The sequence below is a fragment of the Myxozyma melibiosi genome (assembly GCF_037950935.1).
Source record: "Myxozyma melibiosi strain Phaff 52-87 chromosome Unknown BZA70scaffold_12, whole genome shotgun sequence".
In the NCBI taxonomy this organism is placed as follows: domain Eukaryota; kingdom Fungi; phylum Ascomycota; class Lipomycetes; order Lipomycetales; family Lipomycetaceae; genus Myxozyma; species Myxozyma melibiosi.
In genome coordinates, this window is record NW_027042926.1 from 370,600 (window position 1) to 396,738 (window position 26,139).

Genomic DNA, 26,139 nt, shown 5'->3' on the forward strand with positions numbered 1-26,139 from the left:
TTAGCGGTAAATGGATGTAGATGAGTCGCGGTCAGAGGGGCATCTGGGTGGGAAGTAAATAAATGTTTCGCCTTCACGCAAACCCTGCGCGGCGTGCGGCTCGCCACCGAGCATCGATGACGGATTTGATGTTCTGTTTGCTTTTCTGTTGAGCGCTAGAAGAGATATACCAGCGATAGAATAGAGAGAGTATAATTAGAGAAGAAGGAAGCAAGGAGGAAAGAAAAAAGGAGAGATTATACATAGCAAGGATGTCTCTTGTCGACGAGCTGCTGGCTGATTTCTCGCCTTCGCCATCTCCTTCACAGTCTCGTTCTGCATCGCCAGAGCCTGAAAACGACAGACAAGATGAGGAACTGGTTGATGCTAACAGTATCGCTGAGGAAAATGGCTTCAAAGATGGACCAGGAAATGACCAGGCCTCTGAGCGTACTGGTGTGCTGGCAGAACTGGAGACTACGGCCAGGTTATTGGATCAGCTAAATCCACTACTAGACGCAAGTATCCACTCTTGTTTGATAGAGAGATCTGATGGAGAGCTAACAACTTGCAACAGGAAATCGACAAATACACCGCGAACCCCGATTCTGCAGGTGGAAGCGTCGAGGATAATCCAGAGTACAAGCTCCTGGTGTCGGTCACCAACATCGCCGCAGACATCACGACCGAAATCGTCGCGCTTTACAAGTACACTGTCGAGAATTACAATCCGCGGTTCCCCGAGCTGGAGTCGCTTGTGCTGAATCCGGTCGAGTACGCACGTACCGTCAAAGCTGTAGGGAACAATGTCGAGCAGATCAAGGATATGCGGACGACGCTTGCCGAGTTTCTTCCGGCAGCGATTATCATGGTTCTCACTGTGTCGGCGGTGACGTCAAAGTCGCGGCCGTTGACGGACGAGGAACTCGCGAGAGTGCAGGAGTCGAGTGATGTCCTGCTTTTTCTCGATTCGGCGAATAAGAAGATCACGCAGTACGTTTCTTCAAAGCTCTCAGTTTTTGCACCCAATACGTCTGCACTTGTGGGATCGACTACAGCCGCACAATTAGTCGGCGCCGTAGGCGGTCTCAACGGACTATCAAAGATGCCGTCCTGTAATATGCCTTCGCTGGGCGTTCGGCGCAATCAAACAAACATCGGTCTCGGAAACACAGGTATCCGACAGCAAGGGTTTTTGTATTTCAGCCCCGTGATACAAAAGCTACCGCTAGATCTACGCAAACAGGGGCTTCGAATATTATCCGGAAAAGTCGCGCTGATGGCCCGAATCGACCTCGCGCGCTCTCACACAGATGGCAGCGCGGGCAACAAGATGCGCGTGGAAGTAGAGGAGAAACTGGACAAGCTGGGCGTGCCGCCTTCAAACAAGGGGCCCAAGGCATTACCGGCACCGGATGACAAGCCTTCGAAAAAGAGAGGAGGTAGGAGGCTACGGAAGTATAAGCAGCAGTTTGCGATGACAGATGTACGAAAGGCGCAGAATCGGATGAGGTTTGGCGACCAGGATGGAGATTATATCTGAGAGTTGTATTTTAGAGTTTTTATCTAATAAATAAATGTACTATGTATCGTTGCTCTTTGGCTGAGATTCTGTTTGTGGTTTTGAAGAGTAATCATAAGTCTGCAATTTTACCGGATTGCCGTCGTCAGTAACAGGCTGCCAGATGAAAAGATCGCAGCCAGTCTCCTGTTGATATGCCGATGCGCACGACCAGAAATACTTTCCGAGCGAGTCCTGCTTTTTTGAAACACAGCGGAGAACCATGGTGATTCCGCATTTACACGTAGGACTGTTTTCGGGTGAAAACTCCTGTCGGAACATGCGGTAGGTCAGGTTCAAACGGACGTTGCCCGCGATAGGATGCGGATCGACTTTGCGGGCGGGAATCACTGAATGCTTGAACTTTTCTTGACAAGGGGCGTGCATGATTAATAGACTGTTGTGGGGTAGATGGAGAGAGTATGTTTGCGTGCCGCTATTCTCAGACGGGGGAGCCATCGGACGTAGACGGAACTCGCGGGTTACTCCAAGAGACAGACTGGCAATGACAGGCTGCGGACCGATGTAGGTAAGCCGGTCGGAATGGAAGCCGACGCTCTCTGTCGGGCCGTCGTAGCGATTGCAGAAGGCAACGTCGGCAACCCATTTGTCGTGCGTCTGATGTTTGAGAAAACCGCGGTCGGAAATCTCTTTGTTGACTACCTCTTCGATGAGAGCCTGGACCTGCATCATCGTGTCGTTGAAGCGGCGTACGTCTGTGATTGCTGCACCATTGTAGCGGTAGGTGTGAGTGAATGCATCGACTTTGTCCGGATTGACGTAGAACGATGTCGTGTGTGGAGAGGAGACTTCTCTGTTGAAAAGCCTAAACAGATTCGGCTGCCAGCTGACTGATTCGTCAAGTAAAAAAGAGAGCAGCGGCTCGGCCAGGTCGGGGGGAAGGAAGTTCGGGGTGAAGGTACAGGGCGTGTATTGAGCGATAGTGGCGGGAGTATAGAGATGAAGGACTGGAGGAGGGAGTTTGGATAGCGTCCCGCTGTGAGTGCGGACCCGTTTTCGTGGCGGAGAGGTTTCTGAAGATGAGGAAACGTTGAAAAAACGCGTAACCGGCGCCTGCAGCTGCTTTGAGGATGTAGATGTAGATGTAGATGTAGATATGGAGGAGGAAGACGCGAGTCGCGTGCGGGCAAGTTCGACGTCGCCTCCCGCGTCGACGAGCACCTCAAGAAGAGAATCAAAGGCCGAGTCTGGCGCCAAAGAGGCCAAGATCGCCAGCTTCGTGTCGGTGTCCATCCATCAACACTTACTTACTCTGATATCGAATCACCCGCGATAACAAACACCAGGCGAGGTCGAGCAAGTCAAGAAATAAGCTTTCATTAAAGTGGCTTTATATTAAGTCACGTGAGTGCTGCAACCTCGAAGAGAAATTGGGCTTAGTTTGATGCAGCAGCCAGCCAGTCCGTCGGCTCAGGATCACCACTTTTTCTCTGCTTCCTCTTCCTCTTCACGGCTTCGGTTTGAAGCGGTTTCTGTGTCTGCTGCTTTCAGTACTGAATCAGCTTGTTTTTGGTGTCTGGCAATCGGTTCCTCTCTCTTTCTTTCCCCTACTTGGCCCGTCCGACCTCCGCTGCCGCCATCACCACGCCCTCCTCCTCTTCACTGCTGCTGCCCCCCTTGATCAGTCCCCCAACCTCCTCCAAACTGTCGCCTCACGACCAACAACGCCGACCGCCGCCGCTGCTGCTTGCAGAGAACTCGACTGGGCAGCTTCCTTCTTCATCTTCCTCCGCTTCTGCCTCCGCCTCCCCAGTTGTCGCCAGCACTCCCCCCGTCTCGGCCAGGTCTGCCTCTTTTCAGCATCTCCAGCAGCGCTCCTCCCGTCGCGCCGTCTCCCTCTTTGATCCCGCATCTTCAGTCACCTCCGCTGCCTCGTCGTCCTCAACTGCCTCTGCTCGTCGCGTAGCCAGGCAACCGTCCTCCGAGTCCCTCTACTCCACGCACTCTGCACCCATCTCGCGCCACTCCTCCGCGGCTTCGTTCTCTGACCTCATCCTCACTCAAAACAACTCGGCCTCTGCGATCCCGCCCTTGCCTGAGTCCTCCGCCTTTTTCACTGATCCCGAGCCTGACGTCAAGCCCTACCGTCCTCCTCGTCTGTCAATCATGCTCAGCGGGTTTGTCTCCTACCTCAGCGGCCTGCGTCCGCCGCGCGCCTACACCCGCTCGGTCCAGTGGGCCGTCCTCACATTCGTCGCGCTCCTGCTCCTCATCTTTGCTGCACACAGACACCAGCAGCCCTCGCTCAACACCGCCCCATCCTACGCCGCGCTCAACGACGCCATCTACCAGGCGCACAGCCAGGCTGCATTCACACCGCTCGTGCCAAAGTCGGACAAAGATGTGCCGATCGAGGTCCTACGCGCGCGTCCAAAACCCAAGGCTGCGCTTATTTCGCTCGTGCGTAACCAGGAGATTGAGGGAATCGAAATGTCAATGCGTCAGCTAGAGGCCAGATTCAACCACAAATACAACTATCCTTGGGTCTTCTTCAACGACGTGCCGTTCGATGATGAATTCAAGGCGCGCACGCAGAATCTCACGTCTGCCGAATGCAAATATATTTTGATCCCGGACGAGCACTGGTCTCTGCCTCCTTGGATCGACGAGGGACGATTCATCTCATCGTTGGAGTATCTCGGTGCGATTGGAGTCGGAAAGGGATGGATGATTTCCTATCGCCACATGTGTCGCTGGAACTCTGGCTTCTTCTACAAGCATCCCGCTCTCGACGAATACGACTGGTACTGGCGAGTGGAGCCCGACGTTCACTTCTTCTGCGATATCGACTATGATCCGTTTGCGTTCATGGCCGAAAACGGTCTCAAGTACGGATTCAACATGAACATTCTCGACGACGCCCGGTCTTTCCCGTCTATGTGGCGCCAGACGCAGGAGTTCATGGCCGACTATCCCGAGATGATCCACCCGGATGCCGATCTGTCATGGATTCTTGATCACCGTAACGATGGAGAGTACAACAACTGCCAGTTCTTTAGTAATTTCGAGATTGGCTCGCTTGACTTCTTCCGCAGTAAGACTTACAACACCTACTTTGACTACATTGATCGAAAAGGTGGTTTCTTCTACGAACGTTTCGGTGACGCTCCTCTGCATACTCTTGCGATCGTTCTCTTCCTGCCCAAGCGCGAGACGCATTTCTTCCGCGACATTGGCTACCAGCACGACATCAACCGTCAGTGCCCTGCGCAGCTGTTTGACAAATGCTCGTGCGAGCCAACGAACCTGGACGAGAACTTTTACAAGCTGGTGCCGATGGAATCACCCCAGCGCAAGCCGGACGATTCTTGCATTAGATTATGGCTCGGTGGAGAGTGGCTGGCGAGGGACGAAAATACAGGGGAATACATCAAGTCTGGCTTCTCGTATTGATTGACTTGCTTGTGTTTTTATTCATTTATTTTTCATTTATCTTGTCAAATACTTTTCTATTGTGTGTTACTTAATCATTCAATCTTCAACGCTTTTTACATCGTTTGCTTGTTTGCTCTTGTTCTCTTTATAATCTTGACTGCGTCTCGTTTCCGAAAACAGGCCAGTTCATTATTCGTCACGATACATTTCTCATTCCACTTCTATCCTACAAAATGTTGTTTGCTTGTCGCTGCTTGTTGTCATATAATTCACAAGACTGTACATTCAGTTCTTTTTGCATCTTCAGTTCTCGGGTTCAAAGCACATTTTTTCTGTTTTTAAAAACTGCAATTTTTATCGAAATTAAAAATAAAATCAACACCGCTCGCGTCGCTTTCAGCCGCTGCTACTGTCACGTAGTCACGTGATGTTGTGTGTATCACGTGAAAATGTGACAATGAGTGTGTAATGGATTATGTAACGAAGTTGAAGTAGAGATCGATGTCGACATTCAGTGATAGTGAAACAGACTGTAAGAAACAATACCAAGAACGTTTTGGGTCTTGATTTCTGGGCTGCTTTGATGTTATTTCTGAGGATGCTTGTTCTCCTATTTGATGCAGATACTGTCCAAGCTCATCACTCAGTGCGCTACTGAGAGCAGGACGCGACTGCAACCAGCCTTGTGCTTGATACCATCCCCACTGCTCATGTCTTTTGCTCCGTTTACGATCTGTTCTTTTCGTTCTCATTTGATCTGCTATACTCGCTATTCTTTGCTGTATTGTTATTGTGCTGCTGTAGTATGAGCTGAGAGGTCAGGAAGTTGCCTTGTTCGAAACAGGCCACGATCGCCTTGCTGAACTGATGATTCACTCACCTCCCTCACGATCTTGTCATCCCGACCTTCAACATGGCCATCTTCTTCCGATGCGTGAACCATTTAACAAATTCCCCAGTTTATATGTGCTGAAAAGCATTTCCAGACTGTTTAGCCCGCTTCTTCTCACACAGACTCGTCTCATTGGCATGTGCTCGCGTGTGCTCGTCCCCGCCTTTTCGCCCCTTGTTCCTCTTTCGTCACTACCTCCCACCTCCGCTCTCTTGTTTTTCTTCTCTCTTTCTATCTTTTGATCCTATTTCTTTATTGCTATTTGCCTTTGTTGTCGTTCTAACCCGTTTTCATCCTGCTCTCTCGCCGAGTATAACTTGCTAGCTTGTTAAAGAGCCCACGTCTCCATAGAACTGCATCTATCCCACCATCCGCTCGGACTGTGACTATCCGCCTCGTCTACTGGCTTGTTTCCGCTCCACTGCATTATATACTAGATCCTCTACAAAATGTCACCAACGAAGCGCCATTCCTGGCCGATCGCCAAGATACTCTCCTACTCTACAGGCTCGTCCTACGTCTCATCCGAACCCGCCGACCTATCTCCCGATAACGACCAAGCTTGTTCGCTACCGCAGTCACGCTCACAATCGCCTACCCTACCGCCACCCGCTACGGCTTCCGCGTCTAAACCTGTTAAAGAGAAAAAACCGGACGGGGATGTTCAGAAGAAGAAGCGGAATCTCATTCCCGAATGCTTAAAACGGCGATGCGCAATATGCGCCGGAGTTGTGTACAGAACAGTCACCCCCTACCTCGACGGCCGACGGACATTCTACTTCACCACCAGATATGTCCACCGCGTGATTGTCGCGGTTGTTGCCTCTGCCGTTCTTTTATGCACCAGTTTGTCGCTCTTCGTGTTCATCACGCGCGGAATCGTGCGACCGCCGTACAATAACGTGCCGATCTACGCTACAATCAACCACATCAAACATCAGCAGCCTAGCCTTGCTATGCCTCCCAAACGAGTACACCGAACCGATCAATATATCCCTCTAGAGTCGTTTGACCTGCACGACAAGCCCAAGGCAGCGCTTATATCCCTCGTGCGCAATCAGGAGATTGACGGGATCGAAATGTCGATGCGCCAGCTCGAGGCCAGGTTCAACCACAAACACAACTACCCCTGGATCTTCTTCAACGACGTGCCCTTTGACGACGACTTCAAAGCCCGCACGCAAAACCTCACGGCGTCGGAGTGCCAATACGTGCATATCCCGAAGGAGCACTGGTCGCTGCCGCACTGGGTTGATCAGGAGCGGTTTGCGGCGTCGTTGGAGTATTTGGGCGCAATCGGGGTTGGCAAAGGATGGATGATCTCTTATCGCCACATGTGTCGCTGGAACTCGGGGTTCTTTTACAAGCACCCGATTCTCGACGACTATGACTATTATTGGCGAGTGGAGCCCGACGTGCACTTCTTTTGCGATCTGGAGTATGACCCGTTTGCCTTCATGGCCGAGAACGGTCTCAAGTATGGATTCAACATGAACATTCTCGACGACGCGCGCTCATTCCCTTCACTCTGGCGGCAAACAAAGGAGTTCATGGCGGAGTACCCTGACCTGATTCATCCGGACGCTGATCTTTCGTGGCTGCGCGACCCGCGGAACAGCCAGGAATACAACAATTGCCAGTTCTTTAGTAACTTTGAGATCGGTTCCCTTGATTTCTTCCGCAGCAGTACCTATAACGCATACTTTGACTTCGTCGACCGCAAAGGCGGCTTCTTCTACGAACGGTTCGGCGACGCCCCGCTGCATACCCTCGCCATCGCGCTGTTCATGGCCAAGAACGAGACGCATTTCTTCCGCGATATAGGATACCAGCATGACATCAACCGGCAATGCCCGGCAAACCTGGCGGATAAGTGCTCGTGCGAACCCACGAACTTGGATGACAATTTCTACAAGTTGGTGCCGATGGAGTCGAGGCAGCGGAAGCCGGACGATACTTGTATTAGACTATGGCTGGGTGGGGAGTGGCTTGAGAGGGACGAGGAGACTGGCGCGTATGTCAAGTCTGGGTTTTCGTATTAATCTAAAAGTTTTTGTGTGTTTGTGATTTATTTCTCAGCCTTTACTATCTGTCTACTTAATGTCTAATTTTGTATAATATCCTTAATTACATGCAAAAAAACACTTTTATCATCAATACTAAATTACAAAGTAAGCTCTTCCTCCTCGTCCTCGGTTTCCTTCTTCTTCTGCTTCTTCTTATCCTCCCCGGTCTCCTCCTTCTTGACCTCTTTCTTCTTCATTTTCTTAAACTTTGCGACAAAGAAACCGTCGACGTTGTATGTGTGCGGGTAGTACCTTCTCGTGAGGTTGAGTTTCTGGTTGAACTCCTTTCCTCTGAAAGACGTGAAGCCCGGGACACCAAAGACCAAGCCCGTGTCGACGAGCTTGACGTCAGGTCTCTTTCTGAGCGCGTAGTCGACAACCGCTTCGTTTTCGTCGACGGTGACGGAGCAGGTCGAGTAGACGATGTAGCCTCCGGTCTTTGAGTTTGCGTCGACAGAGTCGATTGCCGCGAGCAGCAGCTTCTTTTGCAAAAAGGGAAGGTCGATGAAATCCTTCTCGTTCCTGCTGGTCTTCACAGACGCGTCCTTGGCGATGACTCCCGTGCCCGAGCAGGGAGCGTCGAGCAGGACGCGGTCGAAACCGCCAATGACGCGGGGGAACTCCTGCGCGTCGTAGTGGCAGACGACGGTGTTTGTGCAGCCGAGACGGTGGATGTTTGCAATCAGCGACTTTGTACGCGCCTTGTTTGCATCGTTGGCAAACACGCAACCAGTGTTTTTCATCAGCGCGGAGAGGTATGTGGTTTTGCCACCGGGCGCGGCAGCCATGTCGAGCACGCGCTCGCCTTCCTGGGGCGCGAGAGCGATGCAGGGCAGGAACGAGGACGCAGCCTGGATGATGTAGTGGCCAGCAAGGTACTCGGGAGTTGCGCCGATGGGGACTTGCGAATCAAAGATCTGGAGACCGACTTTTGTCCAGTTTCCGATCGGTTTCAGGTTCACGCCGCGGTTGACGAGCGCCTGGGCGAGGTTGCGGCGGCGGGTTTTGAGCGTGTTTGTGCGGATCGTGATGGGACGGGGGACTTCGTTGGCCTCGAAGAATTCGAGTGCTTCGCGCGGGGAGAAGAGCTCAAAGAGTTTGCCGGCGAGGAACTCGGTGTAGCCGTAGTAGTTTGCAATGTCGGCAATCAGCTGGGTCACGTACTCGGACCGCGAGCGACCGGCCTCGGCGAGCTTCTTGAAGTCGTCGAGCACGTTGAGGATTTCTTGGATGCGAGTGCGGGAGAGATGGATATCGGGTGCGATGGAGGAAGAAGCCTCGAGTTCTTGGCCGGAGGGGAGGATTGAGGTGGTTTTGGAGTCGACGTTGATCTCGACGTCTTCTTCGTCGCTGCCTGGCTCGCCTTCTTCGTCGTCGTCGTCTTCGAGATCGAATTCATCAGCGACGTCGGAATCGTTGAGGTCGGAGGCGCCGTCTGAGCCTTCGACTAGACCATCCGAGTCATTGTCTTCGAATTCAAACTCGTCCTCTTCTCCGTCCTCTTCCTCTTCATCGTCATCTACCTCCTCTTCTTCCTCTTCATCGTCATCTACCTCCTCCTCGTCCTCTTCCTTGTCGTCATCCTTCTCTCCGACAGTCTTGAAAGCCTTCTTAAGACCCTGCATATTTGCAGACTCTAGGAGATCAGTGTCGCCTTCGTCGTCGCTGAATATCGGTTTTCCTTCTTCGTCCTCGTCCTCTCCAGAGTCGTAGACCTACAACATATTAGCACACACTGCCCAACGCAAACCTCACGATAATAATAAACAACATACATCGTCAACGGGAGAAGAGTCAGAATCCGACGCAGCGCCATTCTGCTCGTCATCGTCTCCAAAATCATAGAAATCATCATCACCAGCAGCCTTTGCTTTCTTTACACTACTCCGCTCGACGAAATCCACCTTCTCCGCCTTCCCGGCCGTCTTCTTGCTGTTCAAGTACTTTGACTCGCGATCGCCGTCCGCCCGCTTGCGCTTACGCTCGCCGTTCCTGTCGTTTGTGCCGTTTCTTTTCGCGCCCGCGCCGTGGCTGCCGCGGTACGGCTTGTGTTCTAGCATGCCGGCCTGGAACTCGGTGAGGGTAGGGACCAGGCCCTGTTTGGTGCGGGCCTTGCGTCCGACCTTCGGACGGGCTTCTCTGACCATTTTCGTGTCGTGTGCGGTGGAGGAGGTGGGGAGAGAGGGAGGTGGGATGGGTTGTTGGTAGCGGAGGAGGAAGAAAGAAAAAAAAATCGAGTTGGGAGGAAAGAAAAGTTGCACGAGGAGTTTTGTTGACCCCTGAAAATTTTGATTCTGCTGCCTTTGATCTTTCTCTGCATCTGCAACGGGTTTATCAGCAAGAATGGCACAAGGAGCACTGAAAGTGATAAAGAAGGGGTAATTTGTTTGTGGTTATGGTATTTTTGTGTTTGTGCTAACAGTATTAGCAACGTCAAAAAGTCGCAGACGCCGAAAAAGGCGGCGAAGAAGACGATTGCGCCTCGAAAGAACTCTGCGATTGTCACCGCAAAACTGAAGAAGGTACATTTCTGCTCTTGCACTGTATTTATTATCTGCAGAAGAGATACTTATCAGTGTACATTTTAGAAACACTCATCAGCCATCGCGGTCGAGACTGAGAAACTACTCTCGTCGCGAGTAGGCCATCTCGAGGTGCTCAAAGGGTCGCGACGCGAGATTGCAAAGAAGGATGCGCAGAAGCAGGCAAAGGAGCGGATTGCGAAGCATCAGGAGAAGAGCAAGTGATGGGTTGCTTTTGAATGTTTGGTCGTTAGAAGTGTTTGAGAGGGAGGAGAAGCAGATGTGGCACTACTATGGATATCATTGTTTTTATGGAATACTAATGGCGTTATGATCGGGTATCTCAGCAATCATTTAAATGCACTTTTTTTTATTTCTTTTTTCTTTCCCTCGGACTACAATCATAGAAAAGAAGAGGATGTATATTGATGAATATGTTTACAAAACCAGCATCAACTTTATCTCTGGGGATATATCTTGCATCATTCTCTTTTGCATCCTCGCAGACACACAACCCACACACTTGCCTATCGTAAACTACTCGGACTCCTTTAGTAAATCAAAATCCGCCGGTGCTCGTTCTATCACTTTCTCCTTCTGACTTTCTCCTTCTGGACAGAAGGGGTTGTCTACGAGAGCGACTTGTTCATGAAACGGCGACGGGTGAATGCCAGCCAGTACTATAAGATAACGAGTTAACAATCGGCTGATTTTCAAAAACAGAGCCTTTCGCTAGAAACAGAACAATATGTCATACCTTGCTGGGCTTATCGCTGCTGCCGTACACACGATCGATCAACCTGACGGCCAACTCCTGTCTAAACTGCGCCAGGTATCCTCTCAGCATCTCCGCCTCTGTTCGATCTCTGGGCGGCGCATAAAGACTGTTGAGCGGAAACCCCGCGTCGCCGGGGATCGAGAAATGCTCGAGCGCGAGGGTGTTGAGGATGCGGTTTGCTTCCGAGCGGTCGACGACGACGTTCTTGTTTGCTGATATGGCCGAGAGACAGTCTGTGATGAAGAGGATGCCGTAGATCAACGTGCGGTCGGCGGGGCCCTTGATTTCAAAGTTGCGGAAGAAGGAGTTGGCGCGGAAAAGGTCGAGGACTTCGTCGATGATGTCGTAGTCCTCTGCGGTCGGGTATGCCGGGCCGCGGAACTTGGTGCGAAGGGGAAGCACGGCGAAGTTGCCTGTTGGGTGGTATTAGTGTCTGATCTGGAGGAGTACTAAAAGATAAAGAAAGAAAGATCACTCACCGACCAGCCGTGTATCAGCTTCAGCGAGAAATGTGGAGTGGTAGGCCTGGTGATCGTGGAATACTCCAGTCAGCGCTGTCCGAATCAACCGGCACGAATGCCCACCAATTGCGCAATAATCAGCAATCAACAAACAACGAAACAAAATCAACCTACCGGCATTGCGATAACTGCTTATATTATGCGATTGCGGCACTGGTTTTGCGTGAGAAGACGGACGGGGATGGGATTCTAATCGACGACGAGCCCGAGGCCGGCTTCGTGGCTGGGCGGAGGTTGGGCAGCGCAGCAAAACTCAAATTCGCCGTCGCCTTTTCGACTTCCTCACCGCCGTCAGGAGCCATATCATCGACAGATCGCCTTTAATCGACCACAGACTGACTGCAGACAATGTCCTCGGCTCTGGAACCGCCGACGACTGCAAAAGTCATTCTGCACACCACAAAAGGTCCGGTTGAGGTCGAGCTCTGGGCGAAAGAAACACCCAAAGCCTGCCGCAACTTCCTCCAGCTCTGCCTCGACGGTACATTCGACAACACAATCTTCCACCGCGTCGTCCCCGGCTTTCTCGTCCAGGGCGGTGATCCAACAGGGACAGGACATGGAGGTACCAGCATATACGACGACGAAGGCGGGTTCGAGACCGAGGCGCACTCGCGGCTGAGGTTCAATCGACGCGGACTGCTGGGGAACGCGGACGCGGAGAAGATGAACGACAACTCACAGTTCTTCATCACGCTTGCTGCGACGCCAGAGTTACAGGGAAAGCATACAATGTTTGGCAGGATTATGGGCGATACAATCTTTAACGTGCTCAAGATCGGCGAAGCTGAGCTGGATAACAACGATCGTCCTCTGTATCCGACCAAGATCACAAAAGTCGAGATCGTGGTCAATTATTTTGACGACATGAAACCCCGCCGATCCGAGTCGACTGCGGCATCGAAGTCGTCCTCGGACAAGAAGAAAAAGAAGGCAAAGCCAAAGGTCAAAATGTCGTTTGCGGACGACGAGGTTGACGAGGACGACGGCGACGGCGGGGATGCGAAGCGGTTTAAAATGAAACCTGCACATGAGATTTTGAATGATTCAAGACTTTCGAACCAACCTGCTGTTGGCGCCGACGATATAACACCGCCACCGCAGGTTGAACCTCTACGGATTAGAAAGAAGAAATCATCATCATCTTCGTCTACAGAGAAACCGAAAGCAAGCAACACAAGCGAGAAGACTGAAACCCCACCACAACGATCATCAAAATCCACAGCACCACAAGCCATAGACGACGGCACGCAATCCCTGAATCAATCATTTGACCAGGTGTCGAATCAGAAATCAGAGTTTGACCGGATCAACGAGGAGATTATCGCCATGAAGTCCTCACTCAAGCGGAAAGCTGCCGCCGACGACGAAAGTCACGAGGCAAAGAAGAAGGCGTCGTCGTCGTCGTCGTCGCTACTGGAAGAAGAAAGACAGAAGTATTTACAAAAGCAGAGTGCGCCGACGTCATCAAAAAAGTCAAAGAAGAAACAGCTAGAAGAGCGCGAGGCGGCCACTCTTGCCATGCTCAGCAAATTCACTACGAAGCTCCACACCGCATCCTCATCTAACCCAGCACCACCTGCTTTACCCAGAAAATCTTCAAAAAGGAAGATCACCGAGCCAAAATCAGAACGAGGACAAGAGAAAGGAGAAGAGGAGGAACGATGCGACCTGCACAATCTGGTCAACTGCCAGTCGTGCCTGTATTACGATCAATTAAGCGGCGACGAGGACGACGACCCAGAGTCTCTCATGACACATACGTTCGAGGACACAAAGAGTGTAAGGGTGGCGGCTGACTATCGAGCACGAATGTCGCCGCCACCGGTTCCGCCGACGAACGAGAGAAGACATAGGACGAGGCGATGAGGGATAAGTGTACATGTGTGTATATTAGTGTATTTGTAGACAAGGCAAGAATGGAATCTTGAAGTAAAACCAAAAGCAAAAAATTGAATAATCATATAAGTACAAAAAGAAGAATGAATATAACCAATTGCGTCCTACTCTCCCCGCAAATTCATAGAACTTTCTATTTTGCTATCATAAGAACCTGATTTCATGAATCGAAGACTGAAGAATGCCTTCTCCAACCGAAAGAAAGAGAAGAAGAAACGGATGCTTTTTCAAGTACTACAAGCTCTGGTCATCAACAGATTTACTCCTCCTTGACGCCGCCCAGACCGCTCTTCTCAGCCTCCTCGATAGCCTTCTTGTCGGTAGCGACGTTGGCGCCGGCACCCGCGCCAGCAAACAGACCGGCGGCCTTGAACGGACGCTTGAGGTCTCCGACGGCGGGCTTGCCGAGAAGATGGATCTGGACGATCTTCTGCTCGAAAAGACTCTTGAGCGGGAGAATGGACTGCATGACAAGAGGGTTGGTGTAGCCGAGCTTGAAGTGCATGAAGAGAAGGACGGCGATACCGAAGAGCGAGGACTGTGAGAGATGTTAGTATCTTGAGTGGATATTATTCCATAAAGATAAGTAAAACGTACTCTCAGGGCGGTGGTGACCTGCAGGAGATCGTACTCCTTGATGGTGGTTGTAACGAGCTTCTTCTCAGAGCTTCCAGACATGGGAGAGGGAGGCTCGACGTACTTGAGGGTAGTAAGATCTAGAACAGCCAGGTCAGCAGTCAGCAGACGACGAACAAGCAGAAATCGCGCTACAGAATGCAGAGCAAGGCCAATTGACTGCTCTCAAGCAAGAAATAAGCACATACCGTTCTTCTGGGTGATCTTGTAGCGGGTGAACATGTAGATGGCGAAGATAATGATGTTGCTGGCCACGTAGACGCATCTGGCGTAGAAGACGACCATTGGGTCCTCGAAGGGGATCTTCTTGGAGAGCTGCATGAGCCCAAACATGAGGACCATGTTCGACACGGCGGGATTCATCTTTGCGAGTGGTTTTGGGGGGATTCGTGGGAAAGAGGGTGGGTGGAGGAGGATGAAGACAGAGAGGCGGTGGTGGGGCGGGCCAAGTAGTAGGAAGTCTTGTAAAATATCTGGGAAGTTAAATAAGTTATTGAAGCCAGAAGTGTATAAACATTTGCTTATTAAAGCCTTAACTCACACTAGTAGTGTTTTATCTGCAGCCACAACACTCATTTACAAACTCTGATCCTGCGCGCGTCTCATCCTCCCCAGACTGCTATCTACCCATCCACACCGCTCGATATCCACCGTCAACCGTCGGCAAGACAGATTCCAGCTCGAGAACCGCTCTGAATACTTCACGGACCTCTATCAGACACCTACAGCAATGTCCGGTGCCGCCAACGGCCACGCTCCGCAGCCGGAGTACACGCTTCAAGGTATGCTATGCCTGCCCTGGATCGTCATATGCGCTGCACTATATCCATCCGATGCGATACCCGCCAGCACAGCTTCTCTGACCTTTTATCATCCTTAGGCGTCATGCGGTTCCTGCAGAGCGAGTGGCAGAAGAACGAGCGATACAGAATCCAATGGGAGATTGAGAAAGCTGAGATGAAGGTACGTCGCAGCCGTGCTGTTTCTGATCCCGTGCTCCTGATATCTGGGCTATGTAGTAGCTGACTGTCGAACGCGTTTCTGTGTTGTTTAGGCGCGGATAGCGAGACTAGAAGGCGAGAAGCGCGGGACCGAGAAGTTGGTGGAGTCCTATGTCAAACGGATCACTATGCTCGAGCGCGCTCTGGCGGAAGAGAGGTGAGTGGTTGTCGCTGTCTTATTACGATCTGGGTTGTTTGTCTAACTTGGAGTTTTTTTAACCAGATCGAAAGCATCTGGGACTGCACCAGCACCTGCAGATAGTAAAACGACCGAGAAGAAAGCTGATCCAGAGGAATTCAGCAGTGAGCTGGAGACAGGTACTGTCATTATCAAATCTATCTACAGCATGGTAGTGAACAACAAGCTGACAATGTGTATCATGTTACAGCAGCTACTTCCGAGCCATTCATCAACAGCAAAGCATACATCGAGGAGACCGAGAAACGGAGGCTCAAGTCTAGACAATACCTGGAAAAGTACAATACACCTCGGCTCGTTTAGCCTCAGCGTTCGAGAGCTAACCTTGAACTCATCTAGATGCCTACAAGAAGTCACATATCTCCTGGTGTTTGCGGATAATATTCCGTTGCAGAGCTCTGCTTTGCCAGAATCACAGCAGCAGCCCAACTCTTCATATGCAGCCGCGGTTAACGGATCAGGTGCGCATTCAGATAACGGCAACCGGCAGCAGCAGCAGCAGCGGCAAGGTGAAGGAGCACTGCCGCCACAGTATGAAGCGAATCCAGGACGGAACGGCAACGGCACCAACGATCGGATGCGTCAGTCTGCACCAAACTCAAGCACAAACAATGACAGCAGCAGCAGCAGCAGTACCAACAACAATAGCAGCCGAGTGATTATATTCAAAGAAAATGCATCTGAAAACGGCACAGGCAACACGGCGGCGGGCGCGGCTACGAATAATGGCGCGCCGCGGATCACAGCGCAGGCGGTTGAGATCACGGACGCGGACGCAGACCGTCCGGTTGCGATTGGAGAACCGCTGGTGAGCAGCACGATTGTGAGTGAAACGGACGGATGGGACGATGACGATCGACCTAGGACTGGAGCCGGAACTTCGGGGTCCTCGACTCGCACAATCCCACTGTAGTGCGATATATATATATTTGGGTGATATGAGAGGGTTGCTCTAGAGTACAGCTGTGTATATTAAACTAACATATCAAGGAACTACAAGCGAGTTAGTCTTCGCTAGAAATACAGAAATCATATTTTACAAGACGGAAACGAGATGAGATAAGAGAAAACCGCTCGCGTAAAACCTAAGAAGACGGCGGTTCCGAAGTTTCCGGACTCTGGCAGCCGTTTCCATTAGCTTCGTCGTGAGCGTTATGCCGGTCGGCATAAAGCACGTAGTTGACAGACTCGAGCGGCAAGTCCCAGACGCCGTCTGAGCCTTTCCAGAGATACTTGTCGTCCTCGGAGATGACTGCGTATTCGTCAGTTATCGTAGTGAGATGGTTGAGTTCGGGAGTGAGGATCTCGACGTTGTAGCTGACGAGGGCGACGTATATGTACACGATCAGCATGACGAGAAAAGACGGGAACGCGAGGGCCCACCAGCGCGAGGGATAGTAGTATATTTTGAGACTGTGCAGGACCGACTGCGGCAGGAAGGCCCAGAGGATGTAGATGATGAAGGCGAATGTGCTAGAGACGTAGAGCGCAAAGCCAAAGTACTCGCGCTCGGGTGGGACGGCATCGCCGCCGACGGTGACATCAGATTCCTTTGCGAGCTTGTCGCCGTCTGGGATGTCTGCTTCCGAGTCTGAGGCGACGGATGCTGAGCGGGTTACGGAGGCACGGGGGGAGTTGCGGCCGGAGGTGAAGAGGGAGAATGGGGTGTTTGTAGGTTTTTTGAGCGGCTAGAGACACAATTAGTCGATGTCAGTACTTTGCAGGTATTCTATTCGACGATTGAAAAAGAAGAAACGCACAGTAGGAGGATGATTGTAGAACGGAGGCTGGAACTGCCAACTGTTGTCCTCGAGAGCCTCGAGGTTCGACGACGAGGCAGACTGCCGCGGCCGACGCCTGCGGATGGAAGCCGACGATTTGCTACGTTTCATAAAAGCAGCGCACCTGCAGACTTGTGCATTTCTCGAGCAGCGAGTTCAGGACGAGAAAAGTCGAGATATCAAGAAGAACAACGAGGGTGTCTTCACAGCTCGAATCCGTGGTTGGGATTTGAGTTGCCGCGTCCATCGCGAGCCGAACCTTAACGAGCCTCACCCTTCCAATCTGCTTCCGCACTTTATAACCTGCGCTCTTCCGCCTCCAAGCACAATAACAAATCCTCATTCATCCATCGCATGTCTTCCGACTCTCTCTCCACCGGGCGAGTTGCTGTCGCTGAGGCTGCGGCCGAGGTTGCGGCCGGAAGCGGCGAGAGCCTCGACGTGGCCGAGGAAGCGACTGATATACAGATTCCAGAGCAGGTAAGTGCCCTCCTGAACCGCGGTGTCCCGGACGAGATCTTCGTGTGGTGAAGCGAGAAAGAGCGCGGGCGGACGAAGCAGATTGCTGACTTGTTGCTTTTCTGTGCTGTAGGACGGGCTGCTAGAGCCGATCCCGACTGCTTCCGATCCCGTCGAGACCCCACAAGCCAGCAGCACCGCCCCTAACGAGACTCCTGCTGACTCTGCTGCGAGTCCCGAGCCGGCATCCTCCCCGACGACTGACAAGCCAGAGCCAGTCTCGGAGCTGTCTGAATCATTCGCCTGCACCGGCCTCGACTCGGCAGATCAGACTGAACAACCGGCATCACCACCGCCTGCGCACGCGCCTCGAGCTTCCGCCAGAGACGAAGCGATCCGAGCCGAGCTCGAATCGAGCGTTTTCAAAATCAAGACCATCACATGGTATGATCCATACGGCCAGACCCGCGAGTCGCCAATTATTCTGCAAAACAAGAATGGACCGTGTCCGCTAATTGCGCTGGTCAACACGCTTATTCTGTCTACTCCGCCAGACGTGAAGACCCCGATCTCAAACATATCGGCCTCACGCACCGAGATTAGTGCAAAGTACTTGATCGACCTTCTTGCCGACGTGCTCTTATCTTCTGAAAACACCGAACACACAGACGTGAACAACGTGCTCTCGCTCCTGCCCAGCCTACACACCGGGTTGAACATAAACCCTAGATTTGACGGATCGTTCGAGTCCTCTGAAGAACTAGCTCTCTTTCGCGCATTCGACGTCGACCTTGTCCACGGATGGGTGTCTGATCCCGCAAACAAATATGTAGACTCGGCGGTTACAAAAGCCGGGTCGTATGAGGGCGCTCAAGGCTATCTAGTCCAAGCCTCAGAGTTCACATCCAAGCTTGACGACGGGATCTCACTCACAGACGAAGAGATGGCGCTCATGGAAACCGCCAGATTAATAGACCTCTTCCTGTCCCAGACGGCTACCCAGCTTACCTCATTCGGCCTCAAATTTCTCTCCGAGCTGCTCTCGCCCGGAAGCCTTGCAGTCTTATTCCGCAACGACCATTTCTCAACAGTATACAAGCACCCAGATTCAAAGCAGCTCTTCATGCTCGTCACCGACTCTGGCTTCAGCCACATCAAAAACATCGTCTGGGAATCTCTCAACGACGTCTCCGGATCTAGCAGCTATTTCTTCAACGGCGTCTTTGTCCCTAGCGAGTTTGGCGAAGACAAGCCAAAACCTACCGACCCACCTCCGCCACCGGCGTCAAAACAGGTCCAGTTCTCGACGCCGGTGGACTCGACCGATCTCGACCTTGCTCTGGCAATGGAGCTCCAACAGCAAGAAGACGAGCAGGTGGCCCGCGAGCAGCAATTGATCGAGGACCGCGCGGCATCAAGAGGGACACGCAGTCGCCAAGGGTCTTCTGCTGCCGCAGGACAACCTCCAGCCGGATCTCGTCCCCATCCCGGCACTCGTGGATCGCATGGCAACGCTCGTCCGCGTGGCCCGAATAACGTGAGTATATATGCGCCTTATGGAGGACAAGCACGAGGCTTACTCAACGAACTACAGTCCTCAGGAAACACGCCGTCGTCGACGTCAACGTCGTCCGCTGGAACGAATGCGGCTCTTTCAAAGAAATCTAAACGCGCGGCAGGCGGGAAAGCATCGGGGGAGAAGGACAAGTGCTGCATCATGTAGACGAGCGTTTTGAAAGAGCTGTATACTCCACAGCGATACAGTGTCTAAAAGATTTTTGCTTTATTTTTTGCATAGGGTGGTGGCGTGCTTTAATGTGATTCCAGGTTGGCGCGTTTCGATTTAGATTCTATATTTGTGTATCGTCAAAGGACTATCCAGGCCTTTACTTTTGATTACGTGTAGAAGACATTGTTTCTGAAATATAAAATTGAATATACATGTGTAAATTACTTTCCCACCGACCCTTGAAGTTCAATACTGCTCTTCACAACCCCGACCAACGCGCTAGTCTGCAGGGTCTCCGAGCCTCCACTCGACAATCTATACTCAATATCCGCCAACCCCGAAATCATCTCGGCTCTGACTGACGGCGCGAACTGGATCTGTTCCGACTCCTCAAACACGCCCTGCAACATATCCGCCAGCGCCAGTCCATTGAGCTCCTTAATCTTTCGCACGGATCGCAGCGCGGCGCCCCATTCTTGCGACATCATCGTGTCCATCAACTGCCGGATGTCCGAAGGCTTCGGATTTCCCACACAATCGTATATATCCGCCTCTGAGATCGGGACTTCTTGCTTCTCGCCGTCTTCTCGCGAGACATGGCATGCTTGGAGGACGTTCAGCGCTCGTCGCATGTCGCCTTTGGAGAGCGAGAGGAGGGCGGAGAAGGCCTCGTTCGAGATGTTTACGTTCTCTTGCTCGATGACGTGGGTGATGCGTTTGCGAATTGAGGATTCGGGGATGGGTGAGAAGCGGAAGCGGGTGCAGCGGGATTGGATGGCTGGGGTTAGTTTGTGGACGTAGTTTGCGAGGATGCAGAACCGTGTGTGGGTCGTAAACTTCTCCATTACTGAAACAAGTAGAGTCAGCAATCTTCTTTCAATCCTACAACCAAAACCGAAAAAAGAGAGAAAACTCACTTCGTCGCAAGGCATTCTGAGCAGCATTCGTCATCATATCCGCCTCATCCAAAATCACAAGTTTGAACCCATTGCTAAACATCTGTCGCGTCGACGCAAAGGTCTTGATCTGATCACGCACGACGTCGATTCCGCGCTCGTCCGAGGCGTTCAGCTCAAGCACCATGTTTTTGAAGCTCTTGCCGTAGATCTCGCGCGCGACGGCGAGGATCGTCGAGGTTTTGCCGGTGCCGGGAGGGCCGTAGAAGAGGAGATGCGGGATCTTGTTTGAGGAGATGAATGTTCGGACTGTACAAGTTGCGTCAGCTGGCTGCACCGAACTTTCGATATCATAGTAGCTAGAGGACTTACTCGTAGATATAATGCTCTCATGACCCGCTACATCATCTAAGCTGCTCGGTCTATACTTCTCGACCCTGCAAATCATCATATCAGTCTCTATAACCCAGCACCTTTTCTCACCACCAGAGCAACACATACCATGGCAAATTGTCGTCGCCCTCACTCTCGCCTGCTCTAACCTTTCCCTTTGCAATCGTCTTTGGAAACTGGTCCACTTCCATTGATTCACTCATCGTGTTCTCGTCCTTCGCTGCTGTATGAAGTCACCGTCGAGACGCGTTCGACGAGCGCGAGGCGCGTAGCTCCTTCCTGGTCTGCGCCCTAACCACCAAACCCTAATATCAATTAGGATCACGTGCAAAGCCGAGCATCGCCAGATGGGCAACCAGCCATGCCTCGGTCTGAGATCACGAACGATCCTCGAGGCAATTGCTCGTTCAATTGATTGTTGAGTGCTCAGCTGCACTTTCAAACCGCTTTGGCATCGATCATTTGGGTGTGCATCTGCAATGCAGCTCGTCCGTCCGAGCTACGACTCCTGGGCTCAGTACCAGTCAGATATCTATGCCACCCTGCTTCCGCCTGCGATCTCGACCGACGCCAGAGAATGGGAAGCCGAAGCGCGAAAACGGCTGCCGCCGCGAAACTTCAACTACATCAACGGCAACGCGAACCAGTCCCGCACGTACGACGCCAACCTGCGCGCGTTTTCTCGGTACAGACTTGTTCCGCGCATGCTCGCGGGCGCGAGTTCGCGGGACCTCTCGATCGAGCTGTTTGGCAAGCGGTTTCCGTCGCCGGTTATAGTTGGTCCTATTGGCGTGCAAAGCCTTGCGCATAAGGAAGCGGAGCGCGGAAGTGCGCGGGCAGCGGCGCGGTTGAATGTCCCGTTTGTGTTGTCGACGGCGTCGAGCACGAGCATGGAAACCATCGCCTCGGTGCACGAGGAAGACTCTGTTGCGGCTACAGACAAGTTTGCGAAATCAGATCGATGGTTTCAGCTGTACTGGCCCAAGAACGACGCAATCACGAAATCGCTGCTAGACCGTGCTGCAGATCATGGGTTCTCGGTGCTCGTAGTCACGCTCGATACCTTCTCGCTTGGGTTCAGGCCTACTGATCTTGATCAAAGCTTTCTGCCGTTTATCTGGGGCGAGGGATGCGCGATTGGATTGACTGATCCTGAGTTCAACAGATTCTACGCGAAGCTGCTGGCGTCTCAGATGAAGGCTACTTTTACACAGAAGCTCAAGTTGTTAATTGAGCGTAGTCGTGGGAACTGGAGACTTGCATTATTCCTCATCTGGAACCAGTCCACTATCTTCAAAGCGCTGGCTTGGCTTTCCCAGACATACTCTGGCCAACACAAGTCCTGGGAAGACCTACGATTCCTGCGCGAGAACTGGAAAGGCCCGCTTGTGCTGAAAGGAATTCAGAGCGTTGAAGACGCCCAGACTGCAATCAAGTACGGAATCGACGGCATCATTGTCTCCAACCACGGCGGCAGACAAGTCGATGGCGCCATCCCCTCCCTCGACGCGCTGGCCAGAATCACAGCAGACCCGGTCATCCAGGACTCAAATCTGACCGTCCTCTTCGACTCTGGCGTGCGCACTGGATCGGACATTATAAAAGCGCTAGCTCTAGGAGCAAAAGCGGTATTGATTGGCAGGCCGTTTGTTTACGGACTTGCGATCGGAGGAACAAAAGGCGTTGAGCATGTGCTGAGATGTATTTTGGCGGATACGGACATCTCTATGGCGAATATTGGGAAAAAGTCGATTGCTGAGTTGGACAGGAGTATTTTGGATATTGTGGATGTTGAATAGGTGCTTTTGAGTCTGGAGTTGTGTATTTATGTTGATCTTTCTTAGTTGAATAGTTTTCTTTTCTGGAATTGTATCCTTGTATTTCAGTAACACTTATCTGTAGGGTATGTAGGGCGTCATTAAACCCTACAGAAACTCGTAGGGTTACGTAATACGCGACTCCGCTGACTGAACTCCCAAAAATATCAACAACGCGATCCCAAAGACACTCACCCAGCAACACCCCACACAACTCCACCGATGACGGATGTATTCTCGCTTCTCCCAGACATCCAGCTCGAGGACTATGACTTACTTAACCTTTTTTCCGAGTGCAATTACCTTGCCGCAGATTTAGCGGCGCTGTCGTCGTCAGTCGATACCCTTGCGCGACGCACGCGCCGGAGCGAGGGCGAAGTGCGAGCGTTTATGGACGCGTATGAGCGCGAGTTGAAAAAGGGTGATATCGATAATGGACCGGTTGGGATCTCAGAGTGTGCGGCTGTGAATATGAAGGGCGGTGATACTGCGCAGAAAGATTGTCTGCTGCGGTTCTTCACGACGGGAGATGACCTGCTTGATTCAGCGTTGTTCGGAGGCGTGGGAATCGCGACCGGTTGCATTACGGAGTTTGTAGGGGAAAGCAGCGTTGGGAAATCTACGGTTTTGACACAGCTGTGCGTGTCTGTGCAGCTGCCATTGGTCTATGGTGGACTTGATCGGGAAGCAGTCTATATCTCGACCGAAGGCGGTCTGTCGACTCATCGACTCAACATGCTCCTCGCGAGTTTTCGCACACGCTATCCCGACGCGCGAAAGACTATCAGTGCCGATCGAATACACTACGTCGCGTGCCGAGATCTGGAAGAGCAGGACCATATTATTCAGTACCAGTTACCGACATTTGTCAGGAACCGCAATATTGGACTGATAGTACTCGACAGCATTGCGAGCCACTACCGCGCCGAGCAAGTAGGCTCCGGTCCGTCCGCGATGTACACCCGAGGAAACGAGCTGCTAAAGACTGCGTCGATGCTGCGACGGCTGGCGAAGGAGTGCAGGTGTGCGGTGGTGGTCGCGAATCAGGTCACCGATCTGTTTAGAGTGAATCAGCTGATGCAGGATGCCATTAACAGCGCGTCGGTCATGACATCCACCCCGCCTCCTCAAGCTTCGCAGTCCACTCAGGCTTGCACCCAAAAGTCGCAATCACCTCCTATCTCTGCAGATCCCAACTCCTCTACCGCCAGCATCCCCCCCGCCGCCATCACATCCGACCCACCCCTCTCGTTCGACGAACTCGAAGCCGAACTCTTCGCCTCGCGCATGGAAGACGACGACCACGCCGTCGACTTTGACATCATGGAACTCGACCTGCAATCCCGCTTCTATACCGGCTGGAACTGGCTCTCCGACGCGCCGTCGACAAAGTCCATTCTCGTGCGCGAAGGACAAGGAAAAACGACGGCGATGGGTCATGTTTGGAGTATCTGCGTCGCGCAGCGGGTCGTGCTTAAGCGCGAGACGAGCGGGATTGAATATGATTTGGGTCGCGGGAGGAGGAGTATGGAGGTCGTGTTTTCGCCGTATTTCGAGAGTGGGAATGTTGTCGAGTTTGAGATTGATAATGAGGGCGTTAAGGGGGTTGCGGGGAGTGATCTGAGTAGAGCGCAGTAGTCTCGATCGTTTTTGGTTATCAGCACAGATTTACATAATCCTTAATTACAGACCATCTACGAAACAGATTATAATATGAGTCACAATAATATTCAAAATAATACAAAACAGACAACTACAAAATCAAAAAAAACCAAAACACCCAACAAAAACAATATACAAAACAAAAAAAAGCACAAAGCACCAGGTATGATAAAAAAACCCACCGATAATACTAAACAGAGACTCCAAAAACTCCAAAAACTCCACAGAACAAGCTCAGCAAACACAGACACAGACACAGCGTGGCAGCAATCGTCCCTAGTCGATAACGATTATATCATCCAGAACGAGATCGTCAAGGGACTCAGAATCATCTTCGGGTATTTCGACGGGCAGAGAGTCCAAAGAGTTCGAGTTATCTTCGGGCATCTCGTAAAACAGATAGTCCAGGGAACCAGAGTCGTCTTCCGGGATCGGGGCCTCAGGCAGGGCAAGTGCAGCGGCGGTATTGCTGCTTCTGGCGGCCTCGGCGTACTGATTATTGACGTCGAACGAATCGACAACTAGGGAAGGATCCATTTCGCTCGAGGTCGGATCAGCTGGGGGTGGCAAGAGACAATTGTAAGGATCAGACCACTGGCTCAGGGTAGCGGAAGGGAGATTGTACGAAAAGCCAGTTGATTCATTCAGATGATTGGTGAAACTCGGGGGTTTCAGGGCCGCTTGATGCACGGCCAACTGTAGATCTTCCGGGTATTGCTGTTGCAGCTGTAGCGAGAAACCATAAGGATCAGACTGATCGACAGGAGCTGGGGGTGGATTGTTGAACGGAGCGACCGTTGACACATTCCCAGCACTGTGATAGCCCATGTGATGTGGTCCGTCGAGACCACTGCCCTCAGCAGCATTCGGAACATCCTCAGGAATTGTAATGACTTGTTGGGCAGCAGCTGCCGTCTTCTCCGTAGCCAAGCACTGCCGTTTCGCTGGACGGCTGTCTGCATTAGCATCCGCGTTGGCGTGCTTGGCTTGGGTACTCTGACTGCTCACAGAAGAAGAAGACGGTACAGCGCTTAGTTGTTCGCCATTAGCAACCGGGGATTGTTGGCGTTCCGGCTCGTGGGGCTTAGGAACGTACTTGTACTTGGGATGAATGATCATATGTAAGTCATTCATCTCCTCGTGTATCGCCTTAAACAAGAGCCGCTGACATTCAGTGAGCACCTTGTGCCAGACGATCTTCGTATACATCCGGAGCGAGGTCTGTCTGATGTTCTCGCCCGGAGATACGAAGCGCTCGAAAGCCCGAGCAAAGACAAAGAAGCTGTTTTGAGGGCGGATCTCTTGGTATCCTTGGTTTCTGATTCGCTTGTTAACGATCTCGTCGGAGTCAACGTTAACGGCCTTGACCTTGCAGCTATACAAAGCAGAGACGAGGACGTCGAGTGCATAGCCGCGGTCGGTCTCATCAGCGGCCTTAAGCTTGTCCAGCAAACTCTGGCACTCATCGCGAGTGAGGTGCAATTCTTGACGCGCGGTGACCTTCTGGCCGTTCGCCGTCTTCTCGTTGCATTTCTCTCCGTGCTCGCGAAGAGTTTCGTCGATCCACTCTTGCCTGATCTGGCTGCGATCCGGGGTGATCAGGAGAATGAGCCGGTAGATGCGACTTAGATGTCGGATGCGCTCATAGTCGGTCAGCAAGGATGAGAATTCCGGAAGGTTGAGGCGACAGTCGGCAAGGACTTTCTGCATCAAGGGATGGTACTCCTTCTTGCCGGACGTAGTAGCGCCGGAGGAGGCCGGAAGAAGCTCCCCCAAAGGGATGATATCGATAGCTGCCACGCTGTGCTGTCTCAATCCCTTGCAATCATCGGTCGTAACATACTCTGGATAGACCGTCTCGACGATGCGTTGAAAGTCCGGAGAACGCTTTTGGAAATCGAGCATGTAAGTGCGCAGGCGGTCTTTGTAAGACGCCGACGTGTTCTTCGCCC

At 52.0% G+C, this 26,139-nt stretch overlaps 16 protein-coding genes across 16 annotated transcripts; 9 read left to right on the forward strand and 7 right to left on the reverse strand.

The window, feature by feature from the left end:
* Positions 1-99: 99 nt before the first annotated feature.
* On the forward strand, positions 100-1,525 carry BZA70DRAFT_283609 (uncharacterized protein; the record flags this gene model as incomplete). The annotated part of the gene is made up of 2 exons (XM_064913458.1): positions 100-497; positions 557-1,525. Exons 1-2 carry the CDS (start codon positions 252-254, stop codon positions 1,520-1,522), a joined length of 1,212 nt encoding a protein of 403 aa, XP_064766428.1. The 5' UTR covers positions 100-251.
* Positions 1,526-2,913, reverse strand: BZA70DRAFT_283611 (GRF zinc finger protein). The gene has a single exon (XM_064913459.1). The coding sequence runs from the start codon at positions 2,792-2,794 to the stop codon at positions 1,562-1,564; it is 1,233 nt and encodes a 410-aa protein (XP_064766429.1). The 5' UTR covers positions 2,795-2,913; the 3' UTR covers positions 1,526-1,561.
* A 754-nt stretch (positions 2,914-3,667) lies between these two features.
* Positions 3,668-4,878, forward strand: BZA70DRAFT_300064 (glycolipid 2-alpha-mannosyltransferase; the record flags this gene model as incomplete). The annotated part of the gene is made up of 3 exons (XM_064914686.1): positions 3,668-3,961; positions 3,983-4,757; positions 4,799-4,878. 3 exons carry the CDS (start codon positions 3,668-3,670, stop codon positions 4,876-4,878), a joined length of 1,149 nt encoding a protein of 382 aa, XP_064766430.1.
* Positions 4,879-6,784: 1,906 nt separating this feature from the next.
* On the forward strand, positions 6,785-7,870 carry BZA70DRAFT_241350 (glycolipid 2-alpha-mannosyltransferase-domain-containing protein; the record flags this gene model as incomplete). Its single annotated transcript, XM_064910530.1, has 1 exon — positions 6,785-7,870. One exon carries the CDS (start codon positions 6,785-6,787, stop codon positions 7,868-7,870), a length of 1,086 nt encoding a protein of 361 aa, XP_064766431.1.
* Positions 7,871-7,931: 61 nt separating this feature from the next.
* Positions 7,932-10,152, reverse strand: BZA70DRAFT_79076 (NOL1/NOP2/sun family-domain-containing protein). Its single transcript, XM_064915409.1, has 2 exons — positions 9,670-10,152; positions 7,932-9,609 (listed from the first exon to the last, which is right to left on the reverse strand). The coding sequence occupies exons 1-2, from the start codon at positions 10,039-10,041 to the stop codon at positions 7,993-7,995; spliced, it is 1,989 nt and encodes a 662-aa protein (XP_064766432.1). The 5' UTR covers positions 10,042-10,152; the 3' UTR covers positions 7,932-7,992.
* Positions 10,153-10,237: 85 nt separating this feature from the next.
* On the forward strand, positions 10,238-10,641 carry BZA70DRAFT_291432 (uncharacterized protein; the record flags this gene model as incomplete). Its single annotated transcript, XM_064914295.1, has 3 exons — positions 10,238-10,272; positions 10,323-10,416; positions 10,483-10,641. The coding sequence occupies 3 exons, from the start codon at positions 10,238-10,240 to the stop codon at positions 10,639-10,641; spliced, it is 288 nt and encodes a 95-aa protein (XP_064766433.1).
* Positions 10,642-10,953: 312 nt separating this feature from the next.
* BZA70DRAFT_312483 (ARP2/3 complex ARPC3 subunit-domain-containing protein) lies at positions 10,954-11,981 on the reverse strand (the record flags this gene model as incomplete). The annotated part of the gene is made up of 4 exons (XM_064914987.1): positions 11,830-11,981; positions 11,674-11,719; positions 11,174-11,607; positions 10,954-11,148 (listed from the first exon to the last, which is right to left on the reverse strand). The coding sequence occupies exons 1-4, from the start codon at positions 11,833-11,835 to the stop codon at positions 10,954-10,956; spliced, it is 681 nt and encodes a 226-aa protein (XP_064766434.1). The 5' UTR covers positions 11,836-11,981.
* On the forward strand, positions 11,982-13,595 carry BZA70DRAFT_283620 (cyclophilin-like domain-containing protein). Its single transcript, XM_064913460.1, has one exon. It carries the CDS (start codon positions 12,064-12,066, stop codon positions 13,582-13,584), a length of 1,521 nt encoding a protein of 506 aa, XP_064766435.1. The 5' UTR covers positions 11,982-12,063; the 3' UTR covers positions 13,585-13,595.
* On the reverse strand, positions 13,596-14,691 carry BZA70DRAFT_283622 (inorganic phosphate transport protein PHO88). Its single transcript, XM_064913461.1, has 3 exons — positions 14,439-14,691; positions 14,212-14,330; positions 13,596-14,152 (listed from the first exon to the last, which is right to left on the reverse strand). Exons 1-3 carry the CDS (start codon positions 14,611-14,613, stop codon positions 13,874-13,876), a joined length of 573 nt encoding a protein of 190 aa, XP_064766436.1. The 5' UTR covers positions 14,614-14,691; the 3' UTR covers positions 13,596-13,873.
* Positions 14,692-14,779: 88 nt separating this feature from the next.
* On the forward strand, positions 14,780-16,547 carry BZA70DRAFT_79332 (Striatin family-domain-containing protein). Its single transcript, XM_064915410.1, has 6 exons — positions 14,780-15,032; positions 15,131-15,213; positions 15,305-15,408; positions 15,475-15,569; positions 15,641-15,728; positions 15,790-16,547. Exons 1-6 carry the CDS (start codon positions 14,981-14,983, stop codon positions 16,361-16,363), a joined length of 996 nt encoding a protein of 331 aa, XP_064766437.1. The 5' UTR covers positions 14,780-14,980; the 3' UTR covers positions 16,364-16,547.
* On the reverse strand, positions 16,450-17,445 carry BZA70DRAFT_79360 (PIG-P-domain-containing protein). Its single transcript, XM_064915411.1, has 2 exons — positions 17,211-17,445; positions 16,450-17,138 (listed from the first exon to the last, which is right to left on the reverse strand). Exons 1-2 carry the CDS (start codon positions 17,340-17,342, stop codon positions 16,536-16,538), a joined length of 735 nt encoding a protein of 244 aa, XP_064766438.1. The 5' UTR covers positions 17,343-17,445; the 3' UTR covers positions 16,450-16,535.
* A 77-nt stretch (positions 17,446-17,522) lies between these two features.
* On the forward strand, positions 17,523-19,602 carry BZA70DRAFT_283629 (uncharacterized protein). Its single transcript, XM_064913462.1, has 3 exons — positions 17,523-17,711; positions 17,824-19,227; positions 19,285-19,602. The coding sequence occupies exons 1-3, from the start codon at positions 17,586-17,588 to the stop codon at positions 19,411-19,413; spliced, it is 1,659 nt and encodes a 552-aa protein (XP_064766439.1). The 5' UTR covers positions 17,523-17,585; the 3' UTR covers positions 19,414-19,602.
* Positions 19,603-20,957, reverse strand: BZA70DRAFT_250979 (replication factor C subunit 3). The gene is made up of 4 exons (XM_064910704.1): positions 20,817-20,957; positions 20,688-20,752; positions 20,337-20,624; positions 19,603-20,266 (listed from the first exon to the last, which is right to left on the reverse strand). The coding sequence occupies exons 1-4, from the start codon at positions 20,909-20,911 to the stop codon at positions 19,641-19,643; spliced, it is 1,074 nt and encodes a 357-aa protein (XP_064766440.1). The 5' UTR covers positions 20,912-20,957; the 3' UTR covers positions 19,603-19,640.
* Positions 20,958-21,024: 67 nt separating this feature from the next.
* Positions 21,025-22,593, forward strand: BZA70DRAFT_283633 (FMN-dependent dehydrogenase). Its single transcript, XM_064913463.1, has one exon. It carries the CDS (start codon positions 21,188-21,190, stop codon positions 22,505-22,507), a length of 1,320 nt encoding a protein of 439 aa, XP_064766441.1. The 5' UTR covers positions 21,025-21,187; the 3' UTR covers positions 22,508-22,593.
* A 76-nt stretch (positions 22,594-22,669) lies between these two features.
* On the forward strand, positions 22,670-24,276 carry BZA70DRAFT_283635 (P-loop containing nucleoside triphosphate hydrolase protein). Its single transcript, XM_064913464.1, has one exon. It carries the CDS (start codon positions 22,748-22,750, stop codon positions 24,161-24,163), a length of 1,416 nt encoding a protein of 471 aa, XP_064766442.1. The 5' UTR covers positions 22,670-22,747; the 3' UTR covers positions 24,164-24,276.
* Positions 24,277-25,594, reverse strand: BZA70DRAFT_283636 (uncharacterized protein). The gene has a single exon (XM_064913465.1). The coding sequence runs from the start codon at positions 25,394-25,396 to the stop codon at positions 24,464-24,466; it is 933 nt and encodes a 310-aa protein (XP_064766443.1). The 5' UTR covers positions 25,397-25,594; the 3' UTR covers positions 24,277-24,463.
* Positions 25,595-26,139: the final 545 nt, after the last annotated feature.

Coding starts and splice junctions, on each gene's coding strand:
- BZA70DRAFT_79076 (XM_064915409.1), bottom strand. CDS start 10,041: ATGGTCAGAGAAGCCCGTCCGAAGGTCGGACGCAAGGCCCGCACCAAA. Junction 9,610..9,669: donor ACTCTTCTCCCGTTGACGAT/GTATGTTGTTTA, acceptor AATATGTTGTAG/GTCTACGACTCTGGAGAGGA.
- BZA70DRAFT_283622 (XM_064913461.1), bottom strand. CDS start 14,613: ATGAATCCCGCCGTGTCGAACATGGTCCTCATGTTTGGGCTCATGCAG. Junction 14,331..14,438: donor CAAGATCACCCAGAAGAACG/GTATGTGCTTAT, acceptor TGGCTGTTCTAG/ATCTTACTACCCTCAAGTAC. Junction 14,153..14,211: donor AGGTCACCACCGCCCTGAGA/GTACGTTTTACT, acceptor CATCTCTCACAG/TCCTCGCTCTTCGGTATCGC.
- BZA70DRAFT_79332 (XM_064915410.1), top strand. CDS start 14,981: ATGTCCGGTGCCGCCAACGGCCACGCTCCGCAGCCGGAGTACACGCTT. Junction 15,409..15,474: donor CGCGCTCTGGCGGAAGAGAG/GTGAGTGGTTGT, acceptor TTTTTTAACCAG/ATCGAAAGCATCTGGGACTG. Junction 15,729..15,789: donor TCTAGACAATACCTGGAAAA/GTACAATACACC, acceptor GAACTCATCTAG/ATGCCTACAAGAAGTCACAT.
- BZA70DRAFT_250979 (XM_064910704.1), bottom strand. CDS start 20,911: ATGAGTGAATCAATGGAAGTGGACCAGTTTCCAAAGACGATTGCAAAG. Junction 20,753..20,816: donor GGCGACGACAATTTGCCATG/GTATGTGTTGCT, acceptor GATGATTTGCAG/GGTCGAGAAGTATAGACCGA. Junction 20,267..20,336: donor TCAGAATGCCTTGCGACGAA/GTGAGTTTTCTC, acceptor TACTTGTTTCAG/TAATGGAGAAGTTTACGACC.
- BZA70DRAFT_79360 (XM_064915411.1), bottom strand. CDS start 17,342: ATGAAACGTAGCAAATCGTCGGCTTCCATCCGCAGGCGTCGGCCGCGG. Junction 17,139..17,210: donor TCTACAATCATCCTCCTACT/GTGCGTTTCTTC, acceptor TTGTGTCTCTAG/CCGCTCAAAAAACCTACAAA.
- BZA70DRAFT_283620 (XM_064913460.1), top strand. CDS start 12,064: ATGTCCTCGGCTCTGGAACCGCCGACGACTGCAAAAGTCATTCTGCAC.
- BZA70DRAFT_283633 (XM_064913463.1), top strand. CDS start 21,188: ATGCAGCTCGTCCGTCCGAGCTACGACTCCTGGGCTCAGTACCAGTCA.
- BZA70DRAFT_283636 (XM_064913465.1), bottom strand. CDS start 25,396: ATGTATACGAAGATCGTCTGGCACAAGGTGCTCACTGAATGTCAGCGG.
- BZA70DRAFT_283635 (XM_064913464.1), top strand. CDS start 22,748: ATGACGGATGTATTCTCGCTTCTCCCAGACATCCAGCTCGAGGACTAT.
- BZA70DRAFT_283629 (XM_064913462.1), top strand. CDS start 17,586: ATGTCTTCCGACTCTCTCTCCACCGGGCGAGTTGCTGTCGCTGAGGCT. Junction 17,712..17,823: donor ATATACAGATTCCAGAGCAG/GTAAGTGCCCTC, acceptor TCTGTGCTGTAG/GACGGGCTGCTAGAGCCGAT. Junction 19,228..19,284: donor GTCCGCGTGGCCCGAATAAC/GTGAGTATATAT, acceptor AACGAACTACAG/TCCTCAGGAAACACGCCGTC.
- BZA70DRAFT_283611 (XM_064913459.1), bottom strand. CDS start 2,794: ATGGACACCGACACGAAGCTGGCGATCTTGGCCTCTTTGGCGCCAGAC.